The sequence below is a fragment of the Mustela nigripes genome, chromosome 4 (genome assembly GCF_022355385.1).
Source record: "Mustela nigripes isolate SB6536 chromosome 4, MUSNIG.SB6536, whole genome shotgun sequence".
NCBI classification, from domain to species: domain Eukaryota; kingdom Metazoa; phylum Chordata; class Mammalia; order Carnivora; family Mustelidae; genus Mustela; species Mustela nigripes.
In genome coordinates, this window is record NC_081560.1 from 52732717 (window position 1) to 52751377 (window position 18661).

Here is an 18661-nt window from a genome sequence, read left to right on the forward strand (position 1 = left end):
CTGTGCTGCCTTAGGAAGACAAATGCAAAACCGGAACAGAAAATAAAGTTGCCTCCTGCAAATGCCTTCTCTTGGCATTTTCTCCTGTCGCATTTACCTCTCATATTTGATCCTGTGATGATTGTCACTTCTTCAGAGTATTTTTAGGATTTCAGCATAAACAGACGTAATGGATTTCCATTTGTTTTGCCCTTTCCCAAATTGTCTCCAAGCTACCCACCGCCCCCAAATTGTCTCCAAGCTACCCCCTGCCCCCAAATTCTCTGTACCAACAGCTAACGGTTTACGTCACATGGACCTGCATGGAGTGCTAACCTTTGTTCATTTTCAGGTGTGTGTGTTTTGGGGGTGGGGGTGGGGAGCATCAAATTGTACTACTTAGGTGTTCACTAAAAGAAGGAGCACTCCTTTGGACTGTAATTGAATTCATAGTTAACAACTCTTAATGTACACGGGGAGCTTACATCTGTCTTTGTCTTTGGCCTGTCTGTACACGCTCACATTTAAGAAGGTAGACTCTAATCCAAATGCCATAGGTTTTAGAGATGCCGTTATTAGATTACCTACTTGGAAAATCTGATGAAGGCTATGTTTCTTTCATCAGAAAAGTGCACGGATATTTTTCATATTTCAGGAGGTTCCCAGCCATTGTAAAGCCTGTGGACCCCTGATGGAAATGAATACTAAGGATAATCTCTAACACATCTGTCCTCCTGACTGCCCCAGCTCCAGTCTAAGTACTTGACACAAACTAACTCTCTTATTCCCCACATGAATCTAATGAGGCAGGTCCTGTGAGTATCCTCATTTTATAAATGGGGGAAACTGAGGCCAAAGATGGGCCTGTGGAACTTCTTGGGACTGATAACGGCAGTGGGAGGATTTGAATCTAGCCAGCCTTGCCACAGAGACCCCCCTACTACACTGGTGCTCATCTAGGATTCCTGAATTAGAAACTATAAAGAAAGCTGAGAAGAAATGAGTTATTAAGACAAACACCCCATGCTTCCAAATCTTATCCTAAGATTTCATGGGCTCTTGACTTCATTTCTTTGTTTCTTCTAATGTCTACATCATAGAGATCTAAAAAAATCACTTTTTTAAAAAAAAAAGAATGTATTTGTTTATTTATTTGAGACAGAGAGGGAGCACAAGCAGGAGAAGCGGCAGAGGGAGAGGGAGAAGCAGGCTCCCCACTGAATAGGGAGCCCCCATGCAGGGCTCGATCCTAGGACCCTGGGATCATGACCTGAGCCAAAGACAGCCACTTAACCAGCTGAGCCACCCAGGCACCCCAAAAAAATCACCTTGTTCATATAGCCTGGGAAAAACTATGAAAACTCTCCAAACATGAAAGCTTATTGATCCTTTGAGTGTCTTGTGTGAGTAAATATGAAATTTTGTTGTTACCATAGTGAATGGCATCTAAGAGAATGTTTCAAATCTATGTATTTGAAAAGTGAAACATTATCACTTTTAATTTGGAATTACAAAATTACAGTTCCATGGAATGCCCACAGTGCAGAGAACAATACAACAAGTAATGGGGAATTTACAGATACTCACAAGCAGTGACTTCAGTCCTTAGGAATTGCACAGCTAAAGAGGAGTCAAGGGTAACAAATATGCAGATACCCCAGTGGACTGTGACCAAAACTGGCTGGTCTTGATTCAACTGGAAAACGGAGTCAGGTTCTCTCAGCCCTGACAATGCAGGTTTTAACATTTCACCAGGGGTAAACAGAAACTTCATGACTAACAGCTTTTCCTACCTCTAAACCCATAGACATCAAAGAGCACCTGTTCAGATGTAGTCAGCAGCTCGGCTAATAGCAGTTATGAATTATCACCTCTTCAGGGTCTCAGAGCTGTCCTTTCCTTCCCAAGGGACCAGGTTGTTAATATAGGTGATAGGTTTTATGAAAAATAACTGTTTTCCAATGCAAAAAGAGTTTTGTGAGAAGAGTGGCATTGTTTATATTTTTGTGAATTTCTTCAATGTGTGGCTTTCTAGAATAGAAAATGTTGTATTCTGTGGGTTACAACATTATGTCTCTAGACTCTGGAAGACACCAATGTATACTCATGATAGAATAACAACAAAAGGGTAAATAAGACTTTGGAATTATTAAGACAATAGGTTCAGCTTTGTGGAAACCCTGAAAGGGTCTTGAGGGTGCCCAGATGTCTCCAGACCACACTTTGAGAACCGGTATCCTACAACTGCTTCTGTATGCATACCAGCCAGGAAAATCACTGAATCTTTGGGTTGGAAGGAACATTCCAGGTCATTGAGTCCAGTCATCTGTCTGATGACATGAAATCCCATGTCGCATCTCCCCATTTTGCAAGGATAAGGACCATGTTCAAAAGGACTTGAAAGGGAGAGAAAAGCCTTTACTATGAGAAGAAACTTTTTTCTCGGTGGTTTCCTTCTTTGGTCTTAGCTATGTGTAGAATGAATCCATTTCCTCTTCTACCTATTCAGAATATTTGAAAACAGCTACCTTGTCACCGCTTGAGTGCTGTCATTGTCTTCAGGCTAAGGGTTTAAGAACTTTGGAGACCTTTCTTGCTCCTGCAGAAGCCCTTGCTCTTCTTGGGTTTTAGCCCCATCTCTATCTTCTCTCCAAGGTCTTCAAAAGCCAGTTTGAAGTCATACAATGTTGCCAGACCCACTATGGTAGATTTTCTCCTGGCTTATTCTGTAGTTGGCTTGGATCAATACTACAGATGCTTAATATTCACAAATAGGAAGCAACACATTCTTAGTGGCCTTTGTCTTGCGGTTGGGCTTGATCTTCCACACACTGTTTCCTTTCCTGCTCCTGTCATCCCACTCCAGGCTCTGCTTCCTCCAAGGTATCATTTCATCTGCCCCCCAACCCCCACAGAAAGGCAGTGTTTTTTCACAGTGCCTTACAGTGTGCAAACAGCCTTACAAACATCGGCTCAGTTAATTAGCACAGACGCTTTGTACACAGAATACACTCAAGCAAATAGTTTAAGGAAAACACAGAAGTTTCCATCAACCGAATTTTATGGATTACCGTCTTAATACTTCATGCCTGCAATCCTGTAACCTGCTTTGCTGGCTGCCCAGCTTCTCGCATCTCCCTGTTCTGAAGCACTTCACATACTGATGCTAAAATCATCTTCCTTCTCGGCTGATCTGAACATGCCACCATCTGGAGTCCATTTATAGCCTCCCGTCACCCTTAGAATAATGTATTTTCCTGCGACCTCTGAGCCTCTGCTTCCGCTAATACCATTGTCTTACTTTTTTCTACTTATGATGGCAGTGTTTAACTAATAATGATTTTGTTTATTCATTTTTGTTATTCATCCACTGGCATTCACGTATGCATGTGTTCATTAACTTAGCATCTACTATGTGCTACGAACTGCCAAAGACACTAGAGGGGAATGCAAAGATGAATATTTTCTGCCCTCAAGGACTTTATAACTTCACATAGGTCTTCTTTGTAAAAATTTAATTCAAATATGACAGATATTCAAACGGACTGTTGTAAGGGAGGTGGTAAAAGTAGATTCATAGTTGTAGGTAAATCCTAGTTGAGGAAGAATTAATTCCAAATGGGAAGAGCAGGAAAGGCTTCTGGGAGGAGGTTTTGTTTGATCTGCTAAGGGCGAGTAGACTTGTACAAGCAGAACAGGGATGCTGGGAGAAGATTGGCTTGCCTTTCTAGCTGTCTGCTGGTCAAGTTAGTTCTCTTACTGCCTTCTTCCTCTGTCTTCTTAAGCATTTGACCACAAAGAATTTTTTTTTTTTTTTTTGGCAAAAGTTTTCTAAATACCCAAAGGTGGCAAACTTGCACTCTTGACTTAAAGGAAGAAATTTCCACAATGATAATAGTAAATAGCGTATGAAAAAGCATCAGTAGAATTTGTTTCAAGATTACGAGTATAATGAACAGAAGATGAACTTACCGTGGCATCTTTATCAGCCAGTCTCTGGCTGGAGACACCAATGCAAATTGTGTAAGAAAAACATCTCCTCCTCGAGGGGAATACTTGTGTGTGCTGCGTGACAAAAATAATAGCCCAGCGTCACACAGGTTTGTCATGAACAGTCTGACAGCATGTAGTTCTATTTGTGATTCTTGAAAACGAAAATAAAGTGAGTAAGCCTTAATATTTTTAGTTTTGAAACAGGTTTCATCATTTTGCTTCATTTCTCCCAATTGCATATTCATTCCCTAAGAAAACATAGCACTAATGTCAAGTAAACCAACAGTTCTGTCTGGACTTCTCAGTAGAGGCAGGATGGGCAGTACCCATTTACCTGTGCAAGGTCTGCCTTTTGAGATTGCAGGGCTCAACCTTGGTCTTGGGAAGGTCAGATTCAGTCCATTTTGATCATCACATACTAAAGTGTTGGCAGGCTTCAATAGGGAGACACAATTGTATTTAGGTTTTGGTTTTTTTTTTTTTTAATTTTTAAATTTTTTAAAAAAATATTTTATTTTAAATTTTTTAATTTTTAAGAGCTGGTAAGCAATGCAAAATATCTCAAATGGAGGGAAAATTTAAAAATGAGATGCTGGGAAGGTATGAATTCCAAGAAGACTGATCAAAGTCCTAATAGCAATTCGTGTTAGGAGACTCATTAGCATGGCTTGTCTTTTTGGTACGTTTATCAGGAGACAAGCAGGTGCACACAGTGTGGAAGAACACAGGGAAAGCTCAACCAGTAGATACTGTGGTAATCTTGGTAATCATATGGGACTGCACGAATTAAAGGAGGAAAAGCCACAAGAGTCATTACCCCAAATTTCATACAGCTGGAAATGGGAAGTCCTCTGCTTCATGTTCTCCAAGGGCCCTGCTTGAGAATGGGAAAACTGTCTCTGCTCCTCCTCTGTCCTCTGAGCAACTTCCTTTAGTTCTACCCTTTACTGCCACACTTGTTCACGCACCAGCACTGGCCTGTCCATTGCACCTATCCTCTCTCTGGAGCTCCTGCTCACCCTGTGCCCACGGGCCACATTTTCATTTGGGTGCCTTCTAGTTTAGTCAAGTTGAACTTCCATGAAAAACGAGATCTAAAAACCAGCTCTTCCCACCTCCCTGACTTTTCTAAATCCAGCGACACTTAAAAAATAAAATTGTTCAGGGATGCCTGGGTGCTCAGTCAGTTAAGTATCTGCCTTCAGGTCAGGTCAGGATCCCAGGGTCCTAGGATTGAGCCCACGTGGAGGGGGGATTCCTTACTCAGTGGGGAGCCTGCTGCTTCTCCCTCTGCCTATCACTCCCCCTGCTTGTGTTCTCTCTCTCTCTCTGACAAATAAATAAATACAATCTTTTCTAGGTAATACAGTTACATGTTTTTAAAAAACCAAAAACATAAAAACTTACACATGAAAAATCTTCCTTCTTTCCTTTCTGCATGTAGCCAGTTCTGACTACTTGCAAGAAGTTCAGCTTTCTTCACATATACAAATATGACTATAAATTTCCTTCCTTTTTACTCACAGGGGAGTATGTTCTTCATACTTTCCTGAACTGGGTGTCTGGTCACCTACTGTTGTATAACAAATACCTCTAAACTTAGTGACTTAAAGCAATCTCTCATAGTTGGGTGGGTTCATTAGGCTCAGCTGGGTACTTCTTGCTTCAGTTTCTTACCCACATATGGTTGTAGTCAGGCTTGTGCAAAGGGTGAGGCGAAGACTCAGTTGGACTACGAGTCCAAAATGGCTTACACATGGCCAGTTCTTGATGTTGGTTGTTGGATGAGAACTCAGCTGCCAGAGCACCTCCACATGGTCTCTCTAAGCAGCTTGACTCCTCACAGCAAGGAAGCCGGACTCTGGACTCTGAGTGTGAGCATCCCAAGAGCGACCACTCCAGGTCGATTAAGGCCTACTTCTGGAGCAGGCACTATTATTTCTACCGTATTCCATGGACCACAGTAGTCACAGAGCTAGCCCAAGATAAAGGGAATGTAGGAAGAAACCCTGTCTAGTCATGGGGGTGTAGAGAGATCATATTGCAGAAAAAGTCTTGGGGGATACAAGGTCCAGAGTTGGTCATCTTTGTAAAACACAATGGGCAACACCACCTGGAATACTTTTCTTGTCCTCCTAACACATATTAGGCCGGAGGATCTTTCTTTGCAATGTCTGACATCTCACCTCCCCCAGTATCCACTGACCCCACTAATTCAGACCCTCATTTCTTTGTAGCTAGTTAAATGTCAGCATTATCTTCCCAGCCTCCAATTTCCCCTCACTGCAAATAGCCAATAAAACTTGTGTTTTCTTACCATAGGTATTTCCATAAACTTTAGCCTTAACAATTGTCATTCTCCTAAAAACTGGCTCTGGTACTGAATGGCTGTTTGACTTGGGTCATATTGACACATATAGGATTTACATGTTTTTTTTGTTTGTTTGTTTTGTTTTTTAAACTTGCAATTTTGCAAAATTAGGAGGTTTTCTGTAAAAATCCAGATTAAGCTCCTTTTGAAAAATTGAGTTCTCACATATGGAAAAATTCTTCAACTAATATGTTCTCGATACTGAACAAAAGGAACAAAAATCAGGTCCTGTAACAGTTGCATTCTTGTTGTGGAAAAGCAGATAATAGATGAAATGAGTAAGTAAAATATATGGAATCTTGGATGGCAGTAAGCTCTATGGAAGGTTAGAAGGAGATAGAAAAAGGCGCGATTGGGAAGGGCTATAATTTAAAATCACATGGTTGTGGAAGGCCTCCCTGAAATGGGCATTTTAGTTAAAAAAAAAAATACAGGAAGGGAAACATGGATTTTTAGAACCTTGCTTTCCAATAGGGTAGCCTAGAACCATCTGTGGCTAACTAAATTTATATTAATTAAAATCAAATTAAAATTAAAAATTCAGTTTTTCAAACATACTAGCTACATTTCAAGTGCTCAGAAGCCACATGTCACCACTGGCTACAAAACAGATAGAGACCATTTCCACCATTGCAGGAAGTTCTGTTGCTTCGCGTTGCAGAGGAAGAGTATACCAGACAGAGGGCATGGCAAGTACAAAGGTCCCGGGTTGGGACATGGCTTGATTTGAGCTAAACAGTGGCATAGCTCTTCTGTTTACACATTTCTACATTCCCTATTGTCTGTGTTCTACTATGGCTGTGTGGCAATTAACCTTTACCACCGTAACACAAGCCAGCCTTCCAAAGGCCCTTAGGGATATCGAGTTTTAGACTCTTGATCAGTGCCGTACAATCCACGGGCTGAAGTCTCAACTCCTTGGTCTTACACTGAGAAGCTATGTGGAAGAATGGGAAGACTGAGAAACAGGGTTGCCAGAACACTGGTGTTCTATTTTGGAGCAGAGTAGGCTAATAGTGTGATTCAAAATTACCGGGGGGTGATCTGGCACAAGCCGTAACAGAGTTCTGTTGACCAAAAGTGTTTTTGGAGGGCCTCTTCTGGACCAGGACTAAATGTCTAGTGGACCTCTAGTTGGTATTTCAGGGGGAAGTTTGGAGTACGGGATGCTCCAGACAATGACTGATTACCTTAAGCATTATATAATCTGGTGTAGTCTTCCATGATAACACAAGGGGAATTTCAGCCTGGAATAAATATATGTGATAGGTATTTGGAAACGGGAATGGGCTATGGAGTTCACCACAGAGCTCTTTCCAGTAAATACACACACCTGAAGGTGACAGGATTTAAGGCCTTCTGCAATGTTTGACCAGCATCCATTCTGGTATTTTTTCCCTGCTTCTCCATTGTGCTGTCTTTTTCTCTCAGCAGTATGATGTAGTTGGTGCCCAATAGGTTCAGTGTCTTAACACCTTGGTGTTTTTCTCATGTTTTTCCTTACCTAAAGGATCCTCACCTTTGTTTCTGCATGATTCAATCTTCTACTCTTGACCTTACAGCACAACTCAAACTCTCTTTGTTGACTTTTGTTTTTTGCCCATCCCAGGCCAGAAACATTTCTCACTTCTATGGCCTGGAATGTTCATTATCCATACTCACTTGGCAATTACTAAGAGTACAAGGCAATATCTGTTTTTCTACTCCTGGGCAAAAAAAAGTCTTAAGTTCTTTGAGGGCAGAGATCACAGGTCGTTCTTCTTCTTTTTTTTTCCTAATGTGGTCTATTTCCCCATATTATGGCCAAGCATCTATAACGAGAGGGGCTGAGGGCACAGTAGTTAAACCAACTGAGAGCTCTTACCTGTAATCCTTTCTTGTCAATGCTTTTTCCTTTTTCTTTTTTAAACAGGAATAAACTTACTCAATTTTAACAAGTCTTGGGCAAAGATGGGGCCCCAGTGTCCTACTGGTAAGGAGTAAAAGCCCTAGCTGGCTCTTGTTGAAGACAGACTGGGGCGGGGGGGATGTGACGATTCGGGGTTGTCTTGATTGTAAGGCCCTGCTGGAATAGTTTCACTCCGGATGCTCCACTATTCCTAGCTCCTGGAGCGCTGTAAACAATGATTCACACCACGGTAGGCCTATGCAGTTTACCAAGCACATTCATCACATGCATCAGGCTTTCAGGGAAGGTCAGGTTCCAACATGTTAACTGAGATTCACCTTCAGGTCACCAGACTTGGATCTCTTTGCCAAACGCCTATCATAGCCAACCAAAGTTTTCTCCCCTTATTCTTTAGCGATGAACATGCCAAAGAGTAGAGGCAAGTCTATCTCAACGGTGTTTGACCTGTACCAGACTATGGAGCCTATTCTGAAGTTTCTTGGGCAAAAACCGTTTTTGAGGAATAGCGATTATGGTTTGGGTCTGGATTGTGCAAAAAGCAAGGAGGGACTGGAAGAGGGAGGAGTGCCCCAGACTTCCCAGTTCACACGGTGGAAGTCCAAGTCAACCCAGGCTATTAGGTAAAAGGCGGTGAAGGAGACTCTTCAGCCTCAAGGAAATTGGGGGTGGGGGTGGGATGGGCAGTAGAGTGGGTTGGTGGAGGATTCTGGGAATCCCGCACCTGTGGATGAGCGGGTGCCCAAGGTGTCCCACCCTCTTCCTCTTGGGTTCCGGGAGTGGCTGAGGGGGGCCCAGCCGCGGGCGGAGGTGAGCCACCGGAGGGGGCGGGGCGGGGCGGGGCGGGGCCCGGCGCACCTGGGCGGAGAGGGGGAGGTGCGCGGGGCCGAGCCTGCCGGGGGCCGCGGCGCGCGCCAATGGGCAGCGGCTGGCAGCGCGCCCCGCGCCCGAGCCGCAGTCGCGCCCTCTCGCTGCCTGGCGAAGGCGCGGACGGCGCGCGGAGGCGAGCGCGGGGGAGACGAGCTGCCGGCGCCGCAGCCGCCGTCAGGGCATGAGGATGGCCGTGGGCTCCGTGAAGATGCAGCCGCCGTGCGAGAGCCCGGCCCTGGCCGCGGCGGCGGCCGTGGCGGCAGCGGACGGCGCCCTGCGCCGCAGCCCCAGTGCCCGGGAGCAGGAGCGCGAACAGCCGCTGGCGCCGCCACGGCCGCGGCTGAGGGACCTGCCGGCGCTGCTGCGGAGCGGGCTCACGCTGCGGAGGAAGCGGAGCGCCGCCGGGGCCCGGGTGAGTGGCCCGGACCCGTCCGGCCCGAGTGGGCACGGGCGGCGCGCACGTGGAGCCTGCGCCCACCCTCCTGGGCCGCAGAGGGGGTACCTGGAAGTTGGGGAGGTGGCGGAAGGGGCGCCCTCGTGCGGGGTCCCGGGAAGGCGGGGTCCAGGGGGGTGCCCCCACTGGTGAGCAATGGTTTCCCCTTCCCCCAGATGCCCCTGACTTAACCCGGGGCACCTGGATTTGGAGCGGCGGACCGTGGGCATCCCCGGAAGGAGGGCCGTTTGCCCCTCCCAGAGGGGAAGCTGCAGGTGTCCCGGACCTAACTGTCGGCCAGCCCTGTCTCGGCAGCAAGCCTCAGGCCCCACAAACGGGAGCCCAGTTTTCAGGAGGTGTGAGACGCGTGAGCTTGTTTGGAACGCCCCGTGGCAAGCTTCGGGCGTCGGGTCTGGTTCTGACCGCCGCTGCCACCACCGCCACTGACGAAGTGGAGACACAGGAGTTGGAAGTTCCCCGGGCGAGCTTCTAGCTCCTGGGTTCTGGAGTCTCCAGCACTTGGTACTTGGTGACGCCCCCTTGAGCGGGAGGGTGCACACCCTCCACCCCGCCAAATCTTAAATATTGACTTCCTGATGGTGTGTTCAGATATGATTTCCTGGTGAGGGAGTGTCCCTGGTTGTGCCTCTAAGTGCATTTAATGGCCTGAGCAGGTCTGACATGTTTTGTTTGTGAAGCGGGATGGCTGCTGATTTTCTCCTGGGACCTTTCACAGGCCGCGCAGGAGACTGCTCTGGGACCTCAGGCCAAGGGCCAGACCCTTGGATTTCCCTGCCCACCAGGGCTTTGGGGCAAACTTTGGTAGATTCTACAAAGTTCTTTAGAATTTGTCACCATTAAGCAGGCTTTGCTGAGAAGCTGCAACAAAATGGACTTTGGGGGAGGGGGCTGTAATAAATTGAAGTCTTGGTTGCTTGCTTTAAAAGAAGACCTTACTGGAGGACCTGTGGCCCTTACAAAGATAGGCTTGTAGAAACGTGAGTGTTGGGGAAAAACATTTGTTTGGTGTGGCTTCCTTGGGCAAGAAGGGTATGAATTGGTATAGGTCTTCAGCCTTCCCAGGTTGTGTTTCTCCTCTTCCTTCCAATGTAGGGATGACTGGGCATGACATGATCTGCCTCAGAAGGATATTCCAAGGATTAGCTGGATGTAGAACTTCTTAAAGTCCATGACCAGCGGAGTAAAGGAATTGCCCACAAGTGACCTTAACGTGCGGCATACAGATTGTCTGCAAAGAAAGTGAGATGTCCAAAGATGTGATAGCTAAATAAACACAAGAACCAGAGTTGTAGACTTTGCAAGAATCTGGGGAAAAGTAGGTCAAATCGAGTTCCTATTATCCTTGACAGTTACTTTTTCATGGCACAGAATACTGAAGACATGAGGGCAGCCAGGCAATCTGTGACAGGAATTGCTGAAGGTTTCTGTATAAATAGATCTGTGTGTTCATCTGCATAAAGGCTTGTGTTTCTTGCTGCCTGGGATGATGATGTGTGCCTTGCCAATGTACAAATTTGCTCTTCTTAATTATTCTGAATGTGGTTACTTCAAATAATACATACTTCATTAACCCTTCTTTGATCCTAATACTGTATTCCTTTGGGACATTCCAAATACATTTTGTAAGTACATGGCCAATTTTTTTTATTGGGGGAAAGATTGTCAAATTTTCCAATGTTGGAAACCCATACTTTTCAACTATTTCCCCTTCCTTTGGCTTTGGAACCACCTTTGTGATTTTGGACCCTTCCTTAACAGAGATAGGAAGCGTTTGAAAGAAATTAAAAAATAACAACAACAGGTGGAATATGTACCTGTATTAGTCTGCTCAGGATGCTGTAACAGAATGCCATACACTGGGTGGCTTAAACAGTAGAAATTTATTTTCTCACACTTCTGGAGGCTTGACAGTCCAAGATCAATGTGCCGCAGACTTAGTTTCTGATGAGAGCTCTCTTCCTGGCTTGCCTTCTCACTATACCCTCACATGGCCATTCCTCAATGCACATGGATGGAAAGAGAGATCTCCCTCTCTTCCTTTTCTTGTAACTCCACCTAATTCCATCATGGAGGCCCCAGCCTCATGACCAAGTCTACCTCTGAGTACCTCCCAAAGGCTCCCTCTCCAAATACCACCACAGTAGAGGGTAGAGCTGCAAATTATGAATTTTGAAGGAACGCAGACATTTAGTCCATAACAGAAGGGTTACATAGGAAAGAGAAAAATAGGTGAAGTGTGTACCAAACTAGCTGGTGACCTGTGAGCATCTGGGGTTACCTGGTTAGCCCTTTAATTAGACCAGTGGTGCTTGTGCAAACAATCATGGCTTAGATCCCTCTGTGGACTTTTAGTTTTATATTATATGGCCTGCACCTCCAGATTATAGCTGAGTGATTATGGGAACAAATAAACACAAATTTATTACCACTGGTTAAAAAGAAAAAAAAAAGCAGCTCTAGGTATTACACAAGTTGGTAAGAAGGTTTGCAATTTCTGTATTGACCAAGATTTAATTTAGGAATACGTGTGGCACTTGTCCATGCTGCCTTGGGCTCTCACAAATCTGGACAATCAGACATCTACTGTCATCAAGTAAGCTCTTTGTAGGTTGTGTTGCCCAACCCAGGTGCCTTGTAGGCTGTCCATTACTGGGAAAAATTAAGCTGACATTTGGTTAATACTGCAGAACTCCTGTGTGCCTTGGTGTAGTCACTTCCAATCATACTGAATTCAAAATGCAAACTGATTAAGACTCTGCACTCTTTGGGCTAAGTGGGGAATGACCACGTTTCACTTGGTGGGAGTACCCTAGCTACCTCCTAAAAGAGTGCTAAGATAGGGCACAGCTTGAATTTCCACCAAAACCCTTTAGTCATTCTTTAATAAAAGCTGTGTTGTGGAGATTATGAGAAATAGTGTGATAAACACTTAGCCTTCAACACTTTCTAACATTTTGCCAGTCTTGTTTCATTATTTCTCTTCCCCACTTTTTTTTTTTGTGGGGGCTGGTATATTTTAAGGCAAAATCCTAAATATCCTATTATCTCACTCATAAAGGTGTTTGTTTACATCTCTGATAAGGACTTTTTTCTTTGAAAACAAAACCAAAAACCAAACCCAATGACTTCTGTATGTTTTTCATGCCTAAAAATAGTAACAATTATTTATTTGAGAGAGGGAGACAAAATGAGCAGGGGCAGGACAGAGGGAGAGGGGGAAACAGACTCCCTGCTGAGCAGGGAACCTCAGACATGGGGCGCAATCCCAGGACCGCTGGATCATGACCTGAGCCAAAGGAAGATGCTTAATCGACTGAGCCACCCAGGTGTCCCTTAACAATGACTTCTTAATATGATTCCCGTATTCACATATTCTCAAAGATCTCTTTTTACTTATGATTTGTCAGAATCAGGAACGAAATAAGGTCCATACATTGTATTTGGTTGTTAGGGTTTTTTTTGTTTTTTGTTTTTTAATATTAATACTTTTTAAAAAAGATTTTATTTATTTATTTGACAGAGAGATAGAGAGCACAAGTAGGCAGAGAGGCAGGCAGAGGGAGAGGGAGAAGCAGGCTCTCCGCTGAGCAGGGAGCCTGATGTGGGACTTGATCCCAGGACCCTGGTATCATGACCTGAGCCCAAGGCAGCCACTTAACTGACTGAGCCACCCAACTGACTGAGCTACCCAGGCGCCCTTGGTTGTTAGGTTTTTAAATCTATATTATTTTATAATAGTCCTCCTTACCTACTTTTTTCATGCCATTGATTTGATGGAGAAAGAGTATACAGGTCATTTGTCTGGTAGAATGGTCCAATTTCTGGGCTAATTTCTCACTTGTGTCATTTAGCTTCTTTCTCCATTCCCATGTCTCCTATAATACAGCAGTTAGAATTGAGGCCTGATTAGGTTTAGGTTCAGAGGCAAGCATACTTTGTAGGTGGTGCTGTTAAAATCTGTTGTATCACAACCACAAGACATGTGATGTCTGCCTGTGTCTCTTTTTGAGATGTTAGGATTGATTAGTGGGTTCTTACCTTTCTACCTTTCACCTAATGACTGTAACATCCATAGATGGTTGTAGCCTAGATCCATTTCATTAGGGATTGCAAAATGGTGATGATCGAAATCTATCATTTCTCTTGCATTTATTATTTGGGTATTCTATCTGTAAAGGACTTACCCTCATGAACTGTTTGGGTCTCTTGAAATTCAGATTGTGTAGGAAAAACAAGGAAGGGCCTAATTTTTTTCCTTTTATCAATTTTCTGAGGAATGATTTGGTACTCTAACAGTCTCCCATGATAATCAGTGAGTTTTCTTTTTTTAAGTATTATAAGAATTTGTGGATCTCAAATTGTGTTTCAATCCATTGCAGTCAATATTCTTTTGGACCCACAAGTTGTCCTTATCAACTCTATACTTTTTACAAGACCCCAGTAGTCTCTGATACCTTCCTTGCTTTCTGGCACAAGGTACTTTAAGCTTACCTTGTCCATTTCCTGCTCCAGACCTGAAATCAGCCATTTTCCCCAAAGAGCACTAATTCTTTTTACTAAAAACTGTTCATTTTACTCCAACCTTTGCCTCTCTTGGTGGTTACGTTACTTCTTACCTTGGTCTTAGGCCTTCCATCTTAAGTTTTTTATTTCTTCTTAAATTCGTCTCATCAGCTGCTTCTGAGACTGTCATATTCTCCCTCTAATAAAATAGCTGGTAACTACCATTCCCTCTTTCTATATATACTGTCAAATTGCTGGGACTGACTTATTTTGGGCTTTGGCGGCTGTGATCTTTTCTGCAGTGTTCTACCAGTTTCTTCTTCTCTTCAAAATCTGTTTTATTTACAGCAGACAGAATGATTCAGCAGTTGCGCCAAATTGTTCACCAAACGGTGACAGTCCGCTTTTGGATTCGACTCCTCTCCCCTGATTTCTTCTCGCTCAGGCAGGGTCCCTGAGGCATGGCAGGTGCCCTTCCAACTTAAGAAATTGGAAGAACAGCTAGTGGCTCTCTGCATGAGGTTCTCTCTTTTTCATTTGTAGTCTCTACCCGCATGATTCCCTCTCAAAAATGAACAAGGTAGCCTGTTTCCTTTTTCCAAGCTGGAGTGTTTTAGGGGTGAGTTAACACCCTCCCCTGCTGGAACTAAGACCTTATTGATTGGGAAATACATACTGCTTCAAGTTGTACCAGTATGCCCAATTTATAGTCATTTTGTAAACATATTTCACAGGCAAAGCATGTAATTTTAATTCATTCTTTGTATTTAAATTCAAATCAGTGGCTAACAGCTCATAGCACTTAAGATTTAGAATTTACAATAATTAATCCTTGTGTGCCACGCGTGTTCTGCTACAGACTTCATTTAGCCCTCACAACAAGCCTGGGAATTAAATGCTATTACTTGCGTTCTGCAGATGAGGAAACTGTAACAGAGATGGAACTTGCCCAAGAACCCAGAGGCGGAGGGGGGTTTGAATCTAGCCAGTCTGGTTCCGTAGTCCCTGCTCTGAATTGACTCTCTGGTTTTCCTCAAATGCACTGAGGACAGGGGGTCTATTTTAGTCTAAACTAATTAGCCTTATAGTACCTAAGAGCATTCTATTACCTTACCACTGTGAGAGTGGTTAGTGAATGCTGTCGATAATGCCAGACACTAATCTTTCTTTCATTTGAGTACTCCGAGGCTTGTGGTAGACCTACTGGGTGCGAGGCAGGGAGAAGGGGAAAATATCATGGTTATGGGTGAATAGTAACTAATATTGACTAAAGTTAAAAATAGCATTCTTTTTTTTTTTTTAAAGATTTTATTTATTTATTTGACAGAGATCACAAGTAAGCAGAGAGGCAGGCAGAGAGAGAGAGGTGGAAGCAGGCTCCCTGCAGAGCACAGAGCCCGATGTGGGGCTCGATCCCAGGACCCTGGGATCACGACCAGAGCCGAAGGCAGAGGCTTTAACCCACTGAGCCACTCAGGAGCCCCAAAGTAGCATTCTTGGTGTCATAAGCAAAAACAACCCAGGCCCACCTCAATCAAGGCCAATACAAAAAGTCTGTGGATTCGCTTGCTTACTTTTTTCTTACCTGCTTACGGTAGCCTGTCAGAGATAGGGCCATGAGGGGAGGCATGCACCTTCCGTGGAAGATGAGTCAGATCAAATATGAGGGACACGTGTTGATCTTACTTGAGAAACATTGACTTTGTACCAGCTTAAACCTTGGTATGATAATCTTTTGTTAACCATGGCTACAGATAAAGTAAAACTCCATGAGTGCTACCTCGAAAAATATTTGACAAGAGAGAAAAGAAATTATAGATTCATTTATTCTACTTTAATTTCACATAAATTCTAGTAAAAGACCTCAATGGCAAGTTAATGCCATATTTACTTTCTTTCTCTCTCCTCTGACCCCTGGTGTAGGCTTTGTTTGCACAATTAGATCCAAGGAAAAGAGCATGCACTATGACTTCAGAAACTGGGTTTCCATCCTTGCTTGAGTTATTCTTTTTTTTTTTTTTTTGGTGAGTTATTCTTGGAGTTCTCCAAGCCTCCATTCTTCCTTTAGAATGACATACATCATGGGGCAAGTTTTTCTGAGAAGAGAGACAGTGTATGGAGACTTTGGGGTACATTGGAGCTTAAATTTTTCCTTCCCCAGCTGGGTGCTTATTCTAGGCAAATATACATTTATAGACCTATTTATAGGAATCTAGTAACAAAAAAACTTTGCGTTCATATGCAATGTCAGGTTCCATAATATCCTAACATAATATCCTAACATACAGTGACTATCTTAGATGTTATATAAATACTGGTACCATAACAAAATATTCTCAGTTTCACATTTGCACTGTTTCTTAAATTGACTTGGGAGCAATTGGCAGCTTGCATAGCTGAAAATAGTTGGAGAGGTGGGAGATAAGTCACTGGTGATGACTTGGAGTACTTGTGATTTTTGTTTGCCTCGATGTTGCATAACAACCTTTGTTAGGAATACTGATAATCCCAGTAATGCTGTGTGATCTAGAAGTAGTTCCGTGAGAAGTTAGAAAATTGCTTGTGAAGGCAAAATAGTTAAAATCAATGACAATTTTTTGTAATCAATTATTATTGTGATAAATAATTCATAAATGGATGTGGGAAAGGGATGGTCTGCAGACACCACTGTGGATACTGGCATTTTTTTTTTGTCGGATTAGCACGTCAATAGTCCCCTAAAGACTGGACATAATTTCACCTCTGAGGAAACTAGGGTCTAGAGAGGTTAAGTAACTTTCCCATGGTCACCCAGATAGAAAGTAGTAGAAGCAGACTGGAACTCAGGACTGCCTGATTCCAAAATCTATGGCCTTTCCTCAATACTGTGATATCTGAGACTTTGACATATTCATAGCCTGTGGTATATTGAAAGAGTGAATGTACAAGACATTTCAAGTAAGTGCAAAACATAGTTCATTTTCTTTCCAGTGTCTTCAGTAATGACTTCCAGGATCAGTCTTTAATTACTCACAAGGTTGACAATGGCTTGGGCAGCAGCTGTCCCTCATCTTCGAGCAATAGCAGCCATTGTACCGGAAGGAAGGCTCCGCTTGACTCATCCTGAAAGCCATTGTTTTCTCAGGAGGTTTGGAAGCCGACTAGCTTCCCTGTACAAATGCACTTGGAAATTTATAAAGCAAGCAGGTTTCTTTTCTGGTGTGTCTAGAAGATGAGCTAAAAAAGGAGGAGTTTCCTCTAACCCAGGATTTGGGTTCCTTACGGCATCTTGTTTGCCGTTTAAGAAACTTCAGGAAGCAAGAAGTATGGATACCTGTCAAAGTAACCGAATCCATTTACAATTGAATAAAAAGCATTGAGAATATACAAATATATTAATAAAATTAAACTTTGGTATGTTTACCTTTCAATGTGGCATTACTACCTGAGGCAGATGGTTCTTAACTTTTATTTATTTAATACCAGGCCTTTTTGAGAATTAAAAGATAGCACCCCAGAAAAATGCATGTGTTAATATATTTTTTGCGTCTTTTTTCAGAGGGCTTGAAGCTGTCCTGACACCTGGTCATCACAGACCCTCTGATTTAAAAGCCTTTCTCTACTCTGTCTCTATAGAGTACCACCATGGTTCTATAATTGTTTTACTTTTGACCTTTACTTCTAAACATCTAGCATAGTATTAAGCACTTATTCCATCGTTAGTAAATAGTTCCTTGAATTAACGTGTTTTACCAGTGTGTTGAATTAGAAATCATCTGCCTCTGACTGTAATAAGGGCACTGGTGGTGTTGGTGATAACTGTTTTTGTTTAAGAAATCCTTATATCGGGCACCTGGGTGGTCCGGTGGGTTGGGCCGCTGCCTTCGGCTCGGGTCATGATCTCGCGTCCCAGGATCGAGTCCTGCATCGGGCTCTCTGCTCGGCAGGGAGCCTGCTTCCTCCTCTCTCTCTCTCTCTCTGCCTGCCTCTCTGCCTACTTGTGATCTCTCTGTGTCAGGTAGATGAATAGAATCTTTAAAAAAAAAAAAAAAAAAAGAAATCCTTATATCACACTTGTGGTGTTGAGGTTGTTTGGAGTACCCCTAACAACCTTGGGCAGCAGTCACCCTCATTGTCTTCTTTTTTCCCCAAAGAGGGGAACAGAGAGGTACAGAGGTACAGATTTTAGTGTCCCCCAAAATGAGGTGCAGAGAGGCTAAGAAAGATGCCTCAGGTCACCCAGGAAGTGGAGGAGCCCAGAATGGAACCCAGGAAAACAGTCTCCATATTATGAGGTCTACCTCTTCTGCTGTATCCTCTCTCTAAATAATGTATTTTTTTAAATTACAGTCTCTCTTTTTTTATTTCAACCCTTTTGGAATAGGGATATATATTAAAGTCCATGTGAACATTTAATGGGATACATTTACCCTCGTGAAGCTGTTCTTAAATTGATGGAATGTGTTAAAATTTGGGTATCTTAGAATAAAGGAAACTATAGTAAGTCATGTTCTAGTTTTTAAATGTAGCTGCATAGTTTATTTGTAGACGTCTCAGAGTAAATCACAGCTTTAAAATGATGCATATAAGCACAACCATGTCTATT

General features: G+C 43.3%; 1 protein-coding gene across 2 annotated transcripts in view; it reads left to right on the forward strand.

The window, feature by feature from the left end:
• The first annotated feature begins 9246 nt into the window (after positions 1 to 9246).
• The window catches only part of RAPGEF5 (Rap guanine nucleotide exchange factor 5), a 220618-nt gene continuing 211203 nt past the window's right edge, over positions 9247 to 18661 (forward strand). For both annotated transcript variants that reach the window (XM_059396730.1, XM_059396731.1), the window contains exon 1: positions 9247 to 9531. In XM_059396730.1, coding sequence (XP_059252713.1) covers positions 9301 to 9531 — 231 coding nt within the window. In that variant the 5' untranslated portion in view covers positions 9247 to 9300. The remainder of the gene's footprint in view (positions 9532 to 18661) is intronic.